The sequence below is a fragment of the Microcaecilia unicolor genome, chromosome 6 (genome assembly GCF_901765095.1).
Source record: "Microcaecilia unicolor chromosome 6, aMicUni1.1, whole genome shotgun sequence".
In the NCBI taxonomy this organism is placed as follows: domain Eukaryota; kingdom Metazoa; phylum Chordata; class Amphibia; order Gymnophiona; family Siphonopidae; genus Microcaecilia; species Microcaecilia unicolor.
In genome coordinates, this window is record NC_044036.1 from 135,776,438 (window position 1) to 135,792,792 (window position 16,355).

Consider the following 16,355-nt stretch of genomic DNA (forward strand, 5'->3'; position numbering starts at 1 on the left):
AATCGTACAGCGGGAGAGTTGTGTTTTGTCCATTACGTACTTTAGTTTTGTTGTGTTACAGAGATCAGACATTTAAGTTATAAATAAATAATAAAAAATAAACAAAAGATGGTTTCAATTATTGCAAGTCAATGATTCAAAGTTCTGTTATGCCACAACTGATGCTGGATGGGTGGGAAAGGGGAAAGAGGAAGGAGAGAAGGACAATGCTGGACCAAAGGTAGGAGAGAGAGGGGGTAATGTTGGACAAATGGGAGGGAGGGGATGATGCTGGGTTGGTTGATGGGTAGGTGGATGGGAGAGAGGGGATAGAAGAGAGAAGGAAAGTTGGGGAGGGAAGAGAGGAGAAAAGAAAGATGCTAGACTAGGGTGAGAAAGGTTAAGACAAGAAAAAAAGGGGAGATGCTGGACCAGTGAGGGAGAAAGAAAGAAAGAAAGAAAGAAAGAAAGAAAGAAAGAAAGAAAGAAAGAAAGAAAGAAAGAAAGAAAGAAAGAAAGAAAGAAAGAAAGAAAGAAAGAAAGAGGGGGGTACCAAGTTAGAAGTTGGGGGGCACCAAAACCCTAGCACCAGCTCTACAATGGATTCAGCCTATCAAAAGTTGTAAAAGTCTTTGTCAGGATCTTAAATCTGATCTTTGCCTCCACTGCTGACCCACAAAGTTGTTTCAGAATGGGTGTTACAAGGTCCCTGAACTTCATATCTAAATAATTGTGCAGCATTGTTTAATTGGGAAACGTTGCAAGAGATTATGCCTCCTCATCATTAATAATTTATAAAAACAATAAATCAGTGGAAAGTAGGCCAGACAGGTGAAAGAACAATGGTAATCTAATCAGCCCAAAGGCACCTTTTTCCCTCTAGAACAGTAGTATGCAAATTCTCATAAAGACACACAAGCAAACAACTTAGACAGAAAGTGAACATTCTTGCATTTACATTAAAAACACACAGCTAGTCTCACAACCTGATCCCATTCATGCAGCTACCTCAGAGATGGTAGAAAGGCAGAACAGACCGGCTGCCGCATTGTACATGGTCAATTTCAAAACATCATCTTAGTCAGAGCTAGAAAAAAAAGGAGTTGCTTAACACTGTACAAAGATGTTGTGGCAGAGCTGGGATTGGAACTCCTTAGCCTCAGAGAGGTCTAGGGTCTTCCAGTCCCATGCTCCAACTACTAGCTGCATCCTCCAGTTCCACAGCAACACTGAAGGAACAGCTGGTATTCAACATCCTGTAATCATTGCTGGACTCGAACCAAGTGCGTTCAGGATAAAAGCTCGCCTCAAGGCAGGCACAAAGCTTTATTTCAACAAGGTTATGTAAAACAGTTGCAATATTACAGTGGAATAGATTTGCTGAGCAAAGTACATATTAATCAAAACTTGAGATCTTGCCAACAAGCTTCTGACTGAAATTTTAAAAATTTACCTGCTAAAATACTAAAGTGGACCCTGTATATTTATAACATATATAAGATGTATATAATGTGGACATGTATTGCATGCACTATAGACAAGTTTAAAACTATATATATATATATATATATACACACCAGGGGCGTATCTGGAATCCGGCGGTAGGGGGGGCCAGAGCCAGAGAGGGGGGGCACATTTTTGCCTCCCTTCCCCCCCCGCCGCTCTCCACCCCCTCCCCGCCGTCAACCCTCCCCCGTTGCTTACTTTTACTGGCGGGGGGCCCCAACCCCCGCCAGCCGAGGTCCGACCCGCAATCTCCATATTTCGTCTTCCTCCGTGGCCATGTGCTTCAAGGAAGGAACGCTGCAGTGCTGATTGGTTGAATCCAGTTCGGCATCTGACGTCGCAGCGACGTCAGACGCCGAACTGGATTCAACCAATCAGCACTGCAGCGTTTCTTCCTTGAAGCACATGGCCACAGAGGAAGACGAAATATGGAGATTGCGGGTTGGACCTCGGCTGGCGGGGGTTGGGGCCCCCCGCCAGCAAAAGTAAGCAGCGGGGGAGGGTTGACGGCGGGGAGGGGGGCCAGGGCGAAATCTGCGGGGGCCCAGGCCCCTGTGGCCCCACGCAGATACGCCCCTGATACACACACACACACCCCTATGCCACATGGTGAAATCATATTCTATAATATTATCTGGGCATTTGGATTTCTTAGATCCAGGATAGCCAACCTCAGTCCTCGAGAGCCACAATCCAGTTATGTTTTCAGGGTTTCCACAATGAATATGCATGAGATCTCTTTGCATGCACTACCTCCACAGTATGCAGACAGATCTCCTGCATATTCAATGTGCAAAATCCTGAAAACATGATCTGGCGAGGGCTGAAGTTTGGACACCCCTGCATTAAAGAATATTAGTGTAACCCATCGTCAGGGTGCATAACATGTACATCCAACAATGAAGGTGACCAAAGACCTGCACTGTCATTGTGGGATGTACATGTTATGTACCCTGACGATGAGTTACCTCGACTTCGTCTGCTGCCTGAACCCTGAGCCTAAACCTCGACTCCGTCTGCTGCTTACCGCCTGCCTGTATCTTGAGCCTGAACCTCGACTCCATCTGCTGCTTACCGTCTGCCTGTACCTTGAGCCTGAACCTCGACTCCATCTGCTGCTTACGTCTGCTGCTTACCGTCTGCCTGTATCTTGAGCCTGAACCTCGACTCCATCTGCTGCTTACCGTCTGCCTGTACCTTGAGCCTGAACCTCGACTCCATCTGCTGCTTACGTCTGCTGCTTACCGTCTGCCTGTACCTTGAGCCTGAACCTCAACTCCGTCTGCTGCTTGCCGTCTGCATCAGGGCCGTGCCTAGGGTCTCTGGCGCCCCCCTGCAGACTATCAGTTGGCGCCCCCCCCCCCCCCCGTGAAAATAATCACGCCCCCCCCCCCATGAAAATGATCGCTCACCACTTGCCACACTGAAAGGAATTGTCAGCAATATTCTTAGAAACAAATTGCTATACATTGCAAAATAAGATAGCAGATGTAAATTCTCAAAGTGGACATATTCCAAACGCTAAAATGAAAATAAAATAATTTTTTTCTACCTTTGTTGTCTGGTGACTTTCTTTTTTCAATCATGCTGGTCCAGTATCTGATTCTGCTGCTATATGTCCTCTTAACTCCATTTCCAGGGCTTCCTTTCCATTTATTTCTTTACTTTTCTCCTTTCTTCTTCATTTCTTGCTCTATATCCATTTCCAGCAATTTTTCCTCTCTCCCTGGGTCCTGCTCTCCCATCCATGTCCATTCTTGTCCCTCTCTGCCCTTCCCTCCTCCATCCATAGCCAGCAATCCTCCTCTCTCCCCTCCCCTCCATTTCCAGCAATTTGTCCTCTCCCTGGGCCCCCATGTCCATCCTTGTCCCTCTCTGCCCTTCCCTCCTCCATCCATAGCCAGCAATCCTTGCCTCCTCTATCCCCTCCCCTCCATTTCCAGCAATTTGTCCTCTCCCTGAGCCCCCATGTCCATCCTTGTCCCTCTCTGCCCTTCCCTCCTCCATCCATAGCCAGCAATCCTCTCTCCCCTCCCCTTCCCTTCCAGCAATTTGTCCTCTCCTTGGGCCCTGCCCTCCCATCCATGACTCTCTGCCCTTCCCTCCGCACCCTGGGGCCTTTAAATCTTTTACTTCCGGTCGCAGCAGCATCAGTGAAAGCAGAGCGCTGCCGACGTCTCCCTTCCCTTTGCGCTCTTGGTTCCCTCAGTGTCCGCCTTCTTCTGACGTCAGAAGAAGGCAGGACACTGAGGGAACCAACGAGTGCAAGGCAAGGGAGACGTCGGCAGCAGTGGCGTAGCTAGGGTAGTTGACACCCGGGGCCAGTCATTGTTTAACACCCACCCCCCCCCCCCCCCCCCCCAAATCCAGTACTAGGCATACCGAGAATACAAAACACTCACGACCTATAGAGCAATTTTACCATACCATAAGCAGTCGTTTCTACGAGTCACACAAGGGAAAGGAAAGCATCTTAAACACTAGTGAGCACTAGAACATCAATTCACCTATTGTAAAACGAAAACAGACAGATTAGTACAGATCGTCGATCCTGCACAGTCAATGCCAACCGAAAGCCATGTCTTTTTCACAAATAGATACACCCTAATCCACTATAGAATAAGTAATCATAAACTTTCTATTTAGACAAAAATTAAACTGAACCCCTGATGCCAGACTCTGTATACAATGCAACACCACAGAAACAGAAACTGTCCCCTAGTACTGTGCAAAATATAAAGACAGCAGATGTAAATTTGAAAAAACTAACAAATACCAATCACCACTTTACAAATTAACAAATAGAAATAAAACAAATACAGAAAATAAAATAATACCATTTTATTGGACTAATACATTTAGCTTCCAGAGGCCAAAATCTCCTTCCTCAGGTCAATACAGTATAGTGCTGTTACAGTATCCTATCCTGATCTGAGGAAGGGGGTTTTGTTCTCTGAAAGTTAAGTCAAAATGTATTAAAATTAGTCCAATAAAAAGATTACCTTATTTACATGTTCTATTTATAAACATTTATTAACACAGCTAAAATACTATATCCTAAAGCAAAATAATAAAAATATATATTTACAGTTTGTTGTCTTTGGTTTCTGCTTTCCTCATCTTCTTTTCACCGTCTTCCTTCCATCCAGCATCTGTCTTCGCTCTCTCTCTGCTCTCCAGTGTCTGCCCTCTCTAATGTCCCTTCCAGCCACATCTGCCCTCTATTTCTGCTCCTTCCATCCACCATCTGCCCCAGTCTGCCATCTCTCTCTCCCCCTTCCATCCACCATCTGCCCTCTCTCTCTCCTTTCCCTCTAGCATTTGCCCTCTATCTCTGCCCCCTTCCATCCACTTTCTGCTCTTTCACTCCCTTCTATCCACTGTCTGCCCTTTCTCTCTGCTCCTTCGATTCACCATTTGCCCTCTCTCTTTCCCCCTCCCATCCATTCAGGGTCTGCCCTCCCTCTCACTCCCCATTCCATCCAGGATCTATCCCCCCTCTCTCACTGCCCCCTCTTTTCGGCTCCCAGTTCCCACCTGCGGCTGCCCCTAGTTCCAGATCCATTGATTCTCCCATCCACCCCTGCCCCAGGCATGACCCCATTCTCCCTCCTGCTCACTTTTCAGACCCCAGTTCTAGCTCCATGCCCCTTCTCCCATCTGTCTCCCACCCAGTCCCTTCTGCCCATCCGAGTCCCCCTCACCTCATCTGTCTCCCACCCAGTCCCTTCTGTTATCCAAGTGCCCCCACCCTCACCCCATCATCTGTCTCCCACCCAGTCCCTTCTGCCCATCCGAGTCCCCCTCACCCCATCTGTCTCCCACCCAGTCCCTTCTGCTATCCAAGTGCCCCGCACCCTCACCCCATCATCTGTCTCCCACCCAGTCCCTTCTGCCCATCCGAGTCCCCCTCACCCCATCTGTCTCCCACCTAGTCCCTTCTGCTATCCAAGTGCCCCCCACCCTCACCCCATCTGTCTCCCACCCAGTCCCTTCTGCCCATCCGAGTCCCCCTCACCCCATCTGGCTCCCACCCAGTCCCTTCTGCTATCCAAGTGCCCCCCACTCTCACCCCATCTGTCTCCCACCCAGTCCCTTCTGCCCATCTGAGTCCCCCTCACCCCATCTGTCTCCCACCCAGTCCCTTCTGCCCATCCGAGTCCCCCCTCACCCCATCTGGCTCCCACCCAGTCCCTTCTGCCCATCCGAGTCCCCCTCACCCCATCTGTCTCCCACCCAGTCCCTTCTGCTATCCGAGTCCTCCCCCACCTTCACGGTCACCCCATCTGTCCCCCACCCTCACCCTGCCTCGTCTTCTCCCTTCCTGCCACCCGTCTTTAAAAAGAAATTGCCAACGCGATAGCGAGCGCAGCACCTCGTGTGGAAGTAAAAGAAGCGAATCCGATCATCTCATTGGGCCTTCCTTCACTGTCCTGCCCTAGAGGAAATAGGAAGTTGCGTCAGAGGAGGGCGGGACAGTGAGGGAAGGCCCAATGAGATGATCGGATCCGCTTCCTTTACTTCCACACGAGGTGCTGCGCTCGCTATCGCGTCGGCAAATAAATTTAAAGGGCTGGTGCGGGGGGGTGCCAGGATGAAGACAGCGGGAGCGGCGGCACCCCCCTTTCTGGTGACACCCGGGGCGACCAAAAGATTTAAAGGCCTCGGCGGGGCGAGGGTAAGCTCCGCGGCGGCGCCCTCCAGAGGTGGGCGCCCCCCTGCGGCGCTTACCTCGCTTACCGCATCGGCACGGCCCTGGTCTGCATGAACCTTGACTCCGTCTGATGCTTGCTGCCTGCTTGTACCCATAGTCTGATCCTTGACTCTGTTTTCTGCCAGCTGGGACCGTAACCCCAATTCTGCCCTGATTCTGTCTTCTGTTGTCACCTGTTGGATTTTCAGCCTGCTCCAGTTCCTGTTCCCCGCCAGCACCCAAGGGCTCAACTCCTGAGGAACAGCGGTCATCGTAAGTGAAGCACTAGGGCTTAGCGACGGCTGCGTCTGGAACAGAACTCAAGCGCTTGGCATAGTTATCACTGGTCCCGGGAGAGCATAAGGACTCACATGCCGTGACAACATGTTTACCAATTTTACTGTGGGGCTCATTTTCAAAAGAGAAAAACATCTAAAAAGTGGCATAAAGCAGCATTTGGACATTTTTCTCACAAAAACGTCCAAATCAGTATTTTCCAAACCCATTTTTCAGACGTTTTTCTACGCTGTTCACCTGCAGTGCCTCCAAATCTCAAGGAGGAGTGACAGGTGTGTGTTAAGGGCGAGATCTGGGCATTCCTACGACCTGGACGTTTTTAATTCATAATGAAACAAAACAAAAATGTCCAGGACTAAAACTAAGACTAAGAGAAGAAATCAAATGTTAATGTTTTTTATAATACAACAGCTAGACCTGTTTTTAGAACGAATAAGCCACACAATAAGTGCTCTACATGACCAGATAACCACTGGAGGAATAAAGGAATGACCCCCTTACTCCCCCCAGTGGTCAGTGACTCCCTTCCAGCCCTCAAAGATGTAAAAGAAACAGTAATGGGTGCCTCTGCAATTACCGCGTACTAAAAACGCTAGTGCGGCTTTGTAAAAGACCCCCAGAGAGAAGCACAAAAACTGCCCATTTCCTCTCGTTGGCAGTGGTGAAGTTGTGGGGGAGGGGGGAGAGAGAGGAGTACTGGGCGAGTCACTCGGGATTTTACTATAGGTCCGCACAGTCCAAGATGTGGACACAACAAAACCCCTTGCACAAGCTGTCCAAAGCGGACATCAAAGAAAACGCACAAATGAAAAGTAAGAAAGGAAGCGTAGGAATAAAAGCTGTATATGCAAAAAAAAAATGCCGCAAGAAATCAGGTTCCTGAATGTGTTGGCGAATACAGATGACAACTGTTTCAACAGTGCCATCACTGGCAGGAAAACTGAAACAAGCCAAAAACAGTGAGCTGAAAATGAACTTTCCTTTTAAATTCACACATAGCAAAACCTTCTACAGTTCTCTATATCTACGTTTGAGGTACTGTAATGCTAGACATGAAATCTAAAGTAGAAACCACTGGCTAAGGGCTGCAGGTAGGTATCACCAACCTGGAATATCAAACGTGGAGCCAGATGTTCTCACCTACGACACATTTAATACCTCTCTTCTGGGTATTTCCAGTTTGGGCGTGGCTACACTTTGGCGCATCTACATCTGGGCACCTACACTCTGGGCATGCCTACTCTGATGTCAGATGCCTACACTTTAAAACCAGGAAATTCTCACTACTTCTTTGCCTCAGCTACTACCTTCCTGATGTCTGGTGCATTTTTCTTGTTGCTGTTCTTCCTTGCTGACTACTTCCTGGACCTGACCTCTGCTGGATCGCCGCCTGACCTGACCACTGCCTGGACCTGAGTTCTGCATAGCTCTGTCCTTGCCTCCGTCTGTCTGAGCCTGAGTCCTCTCTCTCGCCCGACTTCCCAAGTCCTGTTGGCCACCTGAACCCAGGGGCTCAACCGCTGGGGAACAGTGCTCGCTGCAGGTGAAGCGCTGGGCTTCTGACTGCTGGTCCCTGGATCAGCACAAGGGCTCACTTTCATTCCTAAAATCCATGACAGTAGGGATCTACAGCATCATTTTAGTTCTCCAGTCCCAGCATGAATACAGGCTAGCATTCAGAGGAGGATGAAAAAAGAAACCACTGAAAATAATGATGATAAGAAACAGAAAATGGAGAGTTTTCCAGGATCTCCACAGTGCTTTGGTTCAGTAGAAAGGAAGAAATAAAATGTTAATGTTTTTTATAATACAACTATAGTTGATTAGGTGGGATATAATCATTTTTAATAAATAATCAATGAATGCATAAGTCGGGTCACATGGTATTTATCAGCAGGTATAAACAGATGAAAACTGAGTTTAATCACTGGTGTTCCTTGCAACAGCTGAGTAATTGAACACATGCATACATAACCCTCCCCCAGCCCTTCCTCCAGGGCTCCGACTCTGCAAGAGGAAAGGAATTGAAAAAAAAAAATCAAATCAAATTAATTGTTCAGAGTCAAGAGCGTTGACCTATTCAATCTGCTTCAAGGAAGCCGGGAAGACAAATAGTTACACGGGCATCATAAACAGCTCAGGGCATGTGAGCCTTTTTGACATTTGGAGCAAATTAAGAATGGCAGAACACCTTTTGCCACCTGTACCGTAAGGTCAGAGTCCCTCAGCTCACCACAGGAAACCAGCGATCGACCTAGTACACACCGAAAGAGACGGAGAACCCAGATGGGCAGCGGGTCTTGCGGGACTAAACAGAGGCAACAGCTACCTTTCCCTCACACACAAGCAGCAGACAACGGCGGTTATTTCAGAAGCAGTATTTGTGCTCTGGACATGCGTCAACCTGCCTTTAGAGGTGTATCTTGTATGCATGTCATAATCCAGATTTTAGAAAGCTGGGATATAGAGAAAGACGCATCCGAAATATGACTATGTGAATACTGCAAGGGCATGTCCTGGGCAGGACTAGGAAGGGGCTACAATATACACACTTGTTCCCTATTTCAGATGGCCAAATAGCAAAAGAAAGCACTGAGAGCCTTCAAATACGGGACACGCGTTCTTCTAATCACACAGCTTGGTCAACACGGGCCGTGTCGGGTCTTTGTTTTTCAAGATCGTTGACCAAGCTGTGTGATTAAAAGAACTTTTGTCCTGTATTTGGTATTTGAAGGCTCTCGGTGCTTTCTTTTGATATTTGGACTTTGTTCTGTACTTTGAACTCTCTCTGTGTTGCCCTATTTCAGATGGGAAATATGTGTTTGTGTCCCCTGAGATGAATGTCGGGATTCACACCTGTTCCTAGGGACATCTAATGTTCTTTAAAGGTGCCTACTGAAGGCAGTGCTCTACTGAAGGCAGAGCCCAAAAGTGGTGCAAAGCCTGGCAAGCATGGTGGCTGAAAAGCCCCTGCCCCCTCTCCCAACAGGGTAAAAAAGTCTGCACTACTTTTACCCAGGAGGCCTGAAAGCAACATACGGTGACCTCCTTTTCAAGAGTCTGCTCCTGCCTTACGCTGCTCAGAGGGAAAGAGGACGGCAGCTGAATTTGGATGCCTCCACCACTGTGCGATGTGTATCTAATCCAAGGATTAATATTTTATTTAAAAAGCCTTATTATGCCCATCGTCCTTCTCTAATTGCTGGAGCAAAGCGAATGAGGAGCAACAGTTTGGGCTTCCCAGTCTTGATGATGTATCGTCTAATTAATAAAGTAAGATCTATATTCTCTGCATAGCCCAATTTTTATCCTTTAAGCAAAACAGAAGAGAGATAAATTTAGCAGTGAAAAAAAAAAGAAAGCAAAAAGTTAATAGGGTTTAATTTCTCCTTGTATTTCTCCCAATGCAAGAGAAATACATCTTTCTGATCACTTTTAGGTAGGGTTACCATATGGCTCCAGAAAAAGGAGGACACATTGATCCAGTCCAGGTTTTGCTTCCATTTCAAAGCAATGGAAGTAAAACCCAGACTGGCTCAATCTGTCCTCCTTTTTCTGGAGTCATATGATAACCCTACTTCTAGGTATAAGAGGAACTGATGGAAATGGTTTCCCCATTTCAGTGGGTGAAAGCATAGCCTAGCACGGCAGCTCTGTGGCAGTAGCTGTGGGTTGCCATGCAGGAGATTTGGACTCATTCCTAGGCCTTCGAGTCAGCTAGAGGCACTGTTGATGCCCAGCATAGAGAATCCTGCCCATCACTTGCAGCGACATCTACTGGCCAGACGCAGGGTACGCACACATACCAGGCTCCAGAAGGGATCGTGGTCTGTGGTCCTCGACCAAAGACCCTTATTGCAATGGTAGGTGAGATGGGAGAAAGATTAAAACTAGAGGAAAATCCCTGAGTAGTTGGGAATGAAAGTTTATGGCACTCTAGGCACAGGAGAGGCTGGTTCTGACTGAGCTGAAAGCCCAACAGAGCAGAAGGAAAAAGCTGAGCCACTAAATAAACAAACACTTATGTTTCACTCCAAACACTGCAACAAGCCATACAGCTCCTGCATACGTAAGTACATAAGTAATGCCACACTGGGAAAAGACCAAAGGTCCATCGAGCCTAGCATCCTTCCACGACAGTGGCCAATCCAGGCCAAGGGCACCTGGCGAGCTTCCCAAACGTACAAACATTCTATACATGTTATGTATTGAAGACCATTGCAGACTGGATAATGTAAGTTTAAGTAAGAACGGGAAAGACTCAAACTGTTTCTGGGTGGTAGGTCAATTACATCTAACATGTATCCAGGAACTTCACCATAAATAATCCTGTGAATCAGGGTGCAGACCTTGAAGGCAATTTGTTCCTTAATGGGAAGCCAATGGAGTTTTTCATGAAGGGGTTGGCAGATTTGAATTTGGGTTTTCCAAAAATCAATCTGATAGGAATAATTAGGCCTTCAATCTGTCCCACTATGGCAACACTTATGTTCTTTTGATACTCAATGCTGGGAGCAGTGCGTGCCCCGACACTGCCAAGGTTAAGTCAGACCACGCCACGAGCTGAATATCGACCCATCTGTTTCTGAGTGCTACGACTGCAGTATGTAAATGTTAAAGTGAAAGACTGCAAGCCCTTGGTTAATGCTATAGGAATGCATGCAGCAAGTGTGTTTTCGCTTTTTTCGGAATTTTCCCAATTTTCAGGGATTTTTGGTTAACAACATAAGAATACTCATACTGGGTCAGACCAATGGTCCATCTAGCTCCACCAGCAGAAACCTTCCTGTGGCGATATTCGGCACCGCTCTACCTGTCCTGCTTTTCCACCGTGGCAAGCACAAAACTCACGCATGCTCAATGTCATTAAAACCGAGCATGCGCGCAAGAGAGGGGGAAGTTTGCCGCATGAAAGCTTCTGCTGGCAGGGCTTGGGGACCTGATTCCTAAGGTGGACCCTAGCATCGGGTAACTAAGACTCGGATTATTCTTCCCAGTGTGCATCACTTTGCATTTGTGCACATTAAATTTCATCTGCCATTTGGATGCCCAGTCTTCCAATTTCCTAAGGTCTAACTGCAGCTTTTCATAGTCCGCATGTGTTTTAACAACCTTGAAAAGTTTTGTGTCATCTACAAATGTAATCACCTCACTTGTCGTTCCCAATTTCCAGATCATTTATAGATAGGCTAAATAGCATCAGTCCCAGTATACATTCCTGCGGAACTCCACAATTCACCCTCCTCCACTAAGAAAAATGGCCATTTAACCCTACCCTTTGTTTTCTGTCCAATAACCAGTTCTCACTCCACATAAGGACATTGCCTCCTATCCCATGACTTTTTAATTTTCCCTGGAGTCTCTCATGAGGGACTTTGTCAAAAGCTTTCTGAAAATCTTGATACACTACATCAACCAGCTCACCTTTATCCATGTTTATTCAAGCCTTCAAAGAAATGAAGCAATTTGACTTCCCCTTGGCTGAAACCATGCTGACTCTGTCCCATTAAACCATGTTTATCTATGAGTTCCATAATTTTATTCTTTATAATAGTTTCCACTATTTTGCCTGGCACTGACATAAGTACATAAATATTGCCATACTGGGACAGACCGAAGGTCAATCAAGCCCAGCATCCTGTTTCTAACAGTGGTCAATCCTGGTTATAAGTATCTGGCAAGATCCCAAAACAGTACATTACATTTTATGCTGCTTGTCCTAGAAATAAGCAGTGGATTTTCCCCAAGTCCATTTTAATAATGGCTGATGGACTTTTCTTTTAGGAAGTTATCCAAACCTTTTTTAAACACCGTAACTGCATTTACTACATTCTCCGACAACGAATTCCAGAGTTTAATTACACGTTGAGTGAAGAAATATTTTCTCCGATTCAAATTTACTTCTGTGTAGGTTCATTGCGTTCCCCCTAGTCCTAGAATTTTTGGAAAAATAAACAAGCGATTAACGTCTACCCGTTCCACTCCACTCATTATTTTATAGACCTCTACCTCCCCTCAGTTGTCTTTTCTCTAAGCTGAAGAGCCCTAGCCACTTTAGCCTTTCCTCATAGGGAAGTTGTCCCATCCACTTTATCATTTCCGTCGCTCTTCTCTGTATCTAATTCCACTATATCTTTTTTGAGATGTGGTGACCAGAATTGCACACAGTATTCGAGGTGCGGTCGCACCATGGAGCGATACAAAGGCATTATAACATCCTCATTTTTGTTTTCTATTCCTTCCCTAATACCTAACATTCTATTTGCTTTCTTAGCTGGTGCTGCACGCTGAGCGGAGGGTTCAACATATTATCAAAAATTATGCCTAGATCCCTTTCTTGGTCAGTGACTCCTAATGTGGAACTTTGCATTACGTAGCTATAGTTCGGGTTCCTCTTTCCCACATGCATCACTTTGAACTTGCTCACATTAAACGTCATCTGCCATTTGGATGCCCAGTCTCTCAATCTTGTAAGGTCCTCTTGTAATTTTTCACAATCCTCTTGCAATTTAACAACTTCAGGTACTATGGACGATTTTAACGACAGGTTACAGATTATTAACAGCAGATCAGCAATTTTATGTTCAAGTTCCTTCAGTATCCTTGTCAATAGCAGAGCCGGTAGTGGGAAGCAGGGCTGGAGGTTGGGAGGCGGGGATAGTGTGGGGCAGACTTATACGGTCTGTGCCAGAGCTGGTGGTGGGAGGCGGGATAGTGCTGGGCAGACTTATACGGTCTGTGCCAGAGCTGGTGGTGGGAGGCGGGATAGTGCTGGGCAGACTTATACGGTCTGTGCCAGAGCTGGTGGTGGGAGGCGGGATAGTGCTGGGCAGACTTATACGGTCTGTGCCAGAGCCGGTGGTTGGGAGGCGGGGCTAGTGCTGGCAGACTTATACGGTCTGTGCCCTGAAGAGCACAGGTACAAATCAAAGTAGGGTATACACAAAAGTAGCACACATGAGTTGTCTTGTTGGGCAGACTGGATGGACCGTGCAGGTCTTTTTCTGCCGTCATCTACTATGTTACTATGATTTGGCTCAGTACGTCTTCCAAGTTCACCAAGGTTTCTTTCAGTTCCTCCACATCATCACTTAAGATTACATGCACACACACCGCCTCAAAAGTATGTGCTGTCCACTCCCTTGTGTTTGTGTCTCATTGGGTCTCATGTATGAACAGGCAACATATCTCTCTGTGTGTATATGTGATGTGCGAACACATCTTCATCTCTCTATGTCAGTGAACACGTCTCTTGCGTTTGTTTATCCAAGATATATGGAGCATGCATGGATTAATGGTGTCCCCTCCTGATGATGCAAACGTCATTAGCATTCCCTGTTCAGTCACAGCACGTTTAACACTTAAACGACACCCTTTCTGCTTGCTTATCAATCCCTAATTTCTTTATTCTCAGCCCTCCTGATGAATTTATAAATCAGAAACATACTAAGAACAGGGCTCTTCAGACAGACTATAAAAACGAATGATGACAGCACTGGGTTGAAGGTTGTCCTACCCCCACCCATATGTGAGAGGGGCATGAACGGTAAATAGAGTTCCCAGCTGTAGACCAAGTTAGTGATTTCTGCAGAGACTGCCCAGCACCCATGTGTGAGACTGGGGGGCGATGCAAAAGACAGAAGAAACCAGTCTTCGCAAAAAAAAATGACAAACAAAACACCGAAGATGACTCAAAAAAATTTCAAGACGACGACGCTTCTAATGGAAATACAATAAGACCAAGTTTATGAAACATAAAACAAAAAAATATATAAATTAAAATAAGGAGCTGGGTGAGTGAGACTCGACACAGCTGTGTTTCGGCCTATCAGGCCTGCATTAGGAGTCTATTCACCATAGGAAAGCTCACTTCCTATATTTACATCATCTAATCCAGCAACCTTTATTTTCGTCTTTCAAAGATGATGCAAATGTTTGTATTGAAGTGTCTGTTCGATCGACTTTCCGATTTTCTCTCAAAAAACATGTAGCAACGAGTGTGGACCCGAATTGGGAGAAATGAACAAAGCTAGTATGAGAGTCTCTCATCGGGAGACTGGGGGGCTCCAGAAGTTCAAGGGAGAAATGACCAGGGCACTGATTGAGGTTCTGGCCTACAAAGGAAGAGAAAGAGGTTGGAGGAGAAGAAAAAAAGATGAGAAGGAAATGGATATGAGCAAAGTGAAGGAGAGAAAGGGATGAAAGATGACTGCACAGGACTGGACCTGAGAGACAGAAGACAGCAGAGAATGGGAGAAGAATATAAGAAGCTGAACCTTTAGAGATGTTGAATCTGAGGCAATGGAGGGACATCCATGGAGTGAGCAGAGAGGGAACCATTAGAAATCCAGAGCTGGAGGGGCTGGGAGAAATAAAACCAGAGTATCCACCAGACCTCCTCTTCCCAGGGGGTGAATAGGTCTAACTTCAGAACGGCATTTTTGAATCTCTAGCAGCAGCACATCAGGTGATGCAAAAATAATGGCATCCACAAGTCCTTCAGACACAGAATTCAACTTACCTCTGGTGTGTTTACTTGTCCTTCCAGGAAAGAACATTCTGCAGCATTATGGGTACAGATATGTCTGTATTTGCACCAGTGACACGGGAAGGAGCCGTTCACACAGGACAGGCAGCTGAAAATAAGGGAAGAGGCACACGTTAGACCAAACACCTGTCCCTGAACCTGCAAAGAATCCTGACACACTACAGAGCTGATCTTACCACAGAGGGAACTGCAAATAGCAGGTCTGCCAAACTCTTAAAAGTGAGATTTGGGAGGTGAATTAATCAACCACTGAACTGCATGGAAGGAAGTGTCTTCACTGAATGCAGATATTTCACAAATGGTCATTTTTGGGGCCAGTAAAAGGGAGGTTTCTCATCTAATGACAGCAAGATACCAATGGTGAGCCTGAACTACACATAAAAGCGACTCCCTACGAGGGTACAAGGAGTTTACGAGGTCAAACAAATCTGATCCAAACCCACATTTCTAACACTTTGCTTTGTGGTGGGAAAGACAAGAACAAAATTTTTACACATCTACCTATCAACATACAGGTGGCCTGAGAGAGCATGTTTAACCCACCAGCAATGACCATCAGCATCCCACAGTCTGAACATTTATTTATTTATTTGTGACATTTATATCCCACATTATCCCAAACAAGTTTGAGTTCAATGTGTAAAGGATACATAAAGAATAATGCATAAGAAAGTAATTTGTTGTAAGAATCCAATTTTACAATACAATATCATAAACATACTGGGATAGCTATGGATGTTTAACATTTAGAAAATCTGTTACGAATGAGAAATTGTACATGAAGCAAAGAGAAAGTTAATGGTAAATAGAGTAATAGCCAATTAGTTGTTTGGGACACGGTCGTTCTTTGTGAGAGTTTGTTTGAATAGGAACAATTTGAGGATTTTCTGGAATCTAGTATATTCCTGTATATTTCTTACTTTGGGTGCTAAGGAGTTCCACCATTTAGTTCCAAGGTAAGTGAACAAACATTAAGAAAGCAAGTAACATTAACAAATTAACATTTAAAATAACATTAACAAAGCAATTCTAAATACAAAGCAAAACTAAATATAAGAATCTCTACGTGCAACTGTTTGTTGGCGATTGAGAAGCAGAAGATGGGAGGGATGTTCTCCATGGGGTAATAGGAACTGAACTGTCTTTATGTACGCGGGGAAAGGGAAAAGTATCTCATTGCTGCTAACGTGATACAGACAAAGATTTCACAGATGACAAAAACAAACACTGAATGGCAGCAAGAGGGACCAGATGGAGGTGCAAGTGGACCACACATGCAACACCCCCAACCTAGCTGTGCATCAGAGCATATACATACGTAAACATACATGC

The 16,355-nt window shown here is 45.9% G+C and overlaps 1 protein-coding gene across 2 annotated transcripts in view; it reads right to left on the minus strand.

The window, feature by feature from the left end:
• The window catches only part of PLXNA1 (plexin A1), a 551,734-nt gene that overhangs the window by 175,359 nt on the left and 360,020 nt on the right, over positions 1-16,355 (minus strand). For both annotated transcript variants that reach the window (XM_030205992.1, XM_030205991.1), the window contains exon 9: positions 14,997-15,111. In XM_030205992.1, coding sequence (XP_030061852.1) covers positions 14,997-15,111 — 115 coding nt within the window. The remainder of the gene's footprint in view (positions 1-14,996; positions 15,112-16,355) is intronic.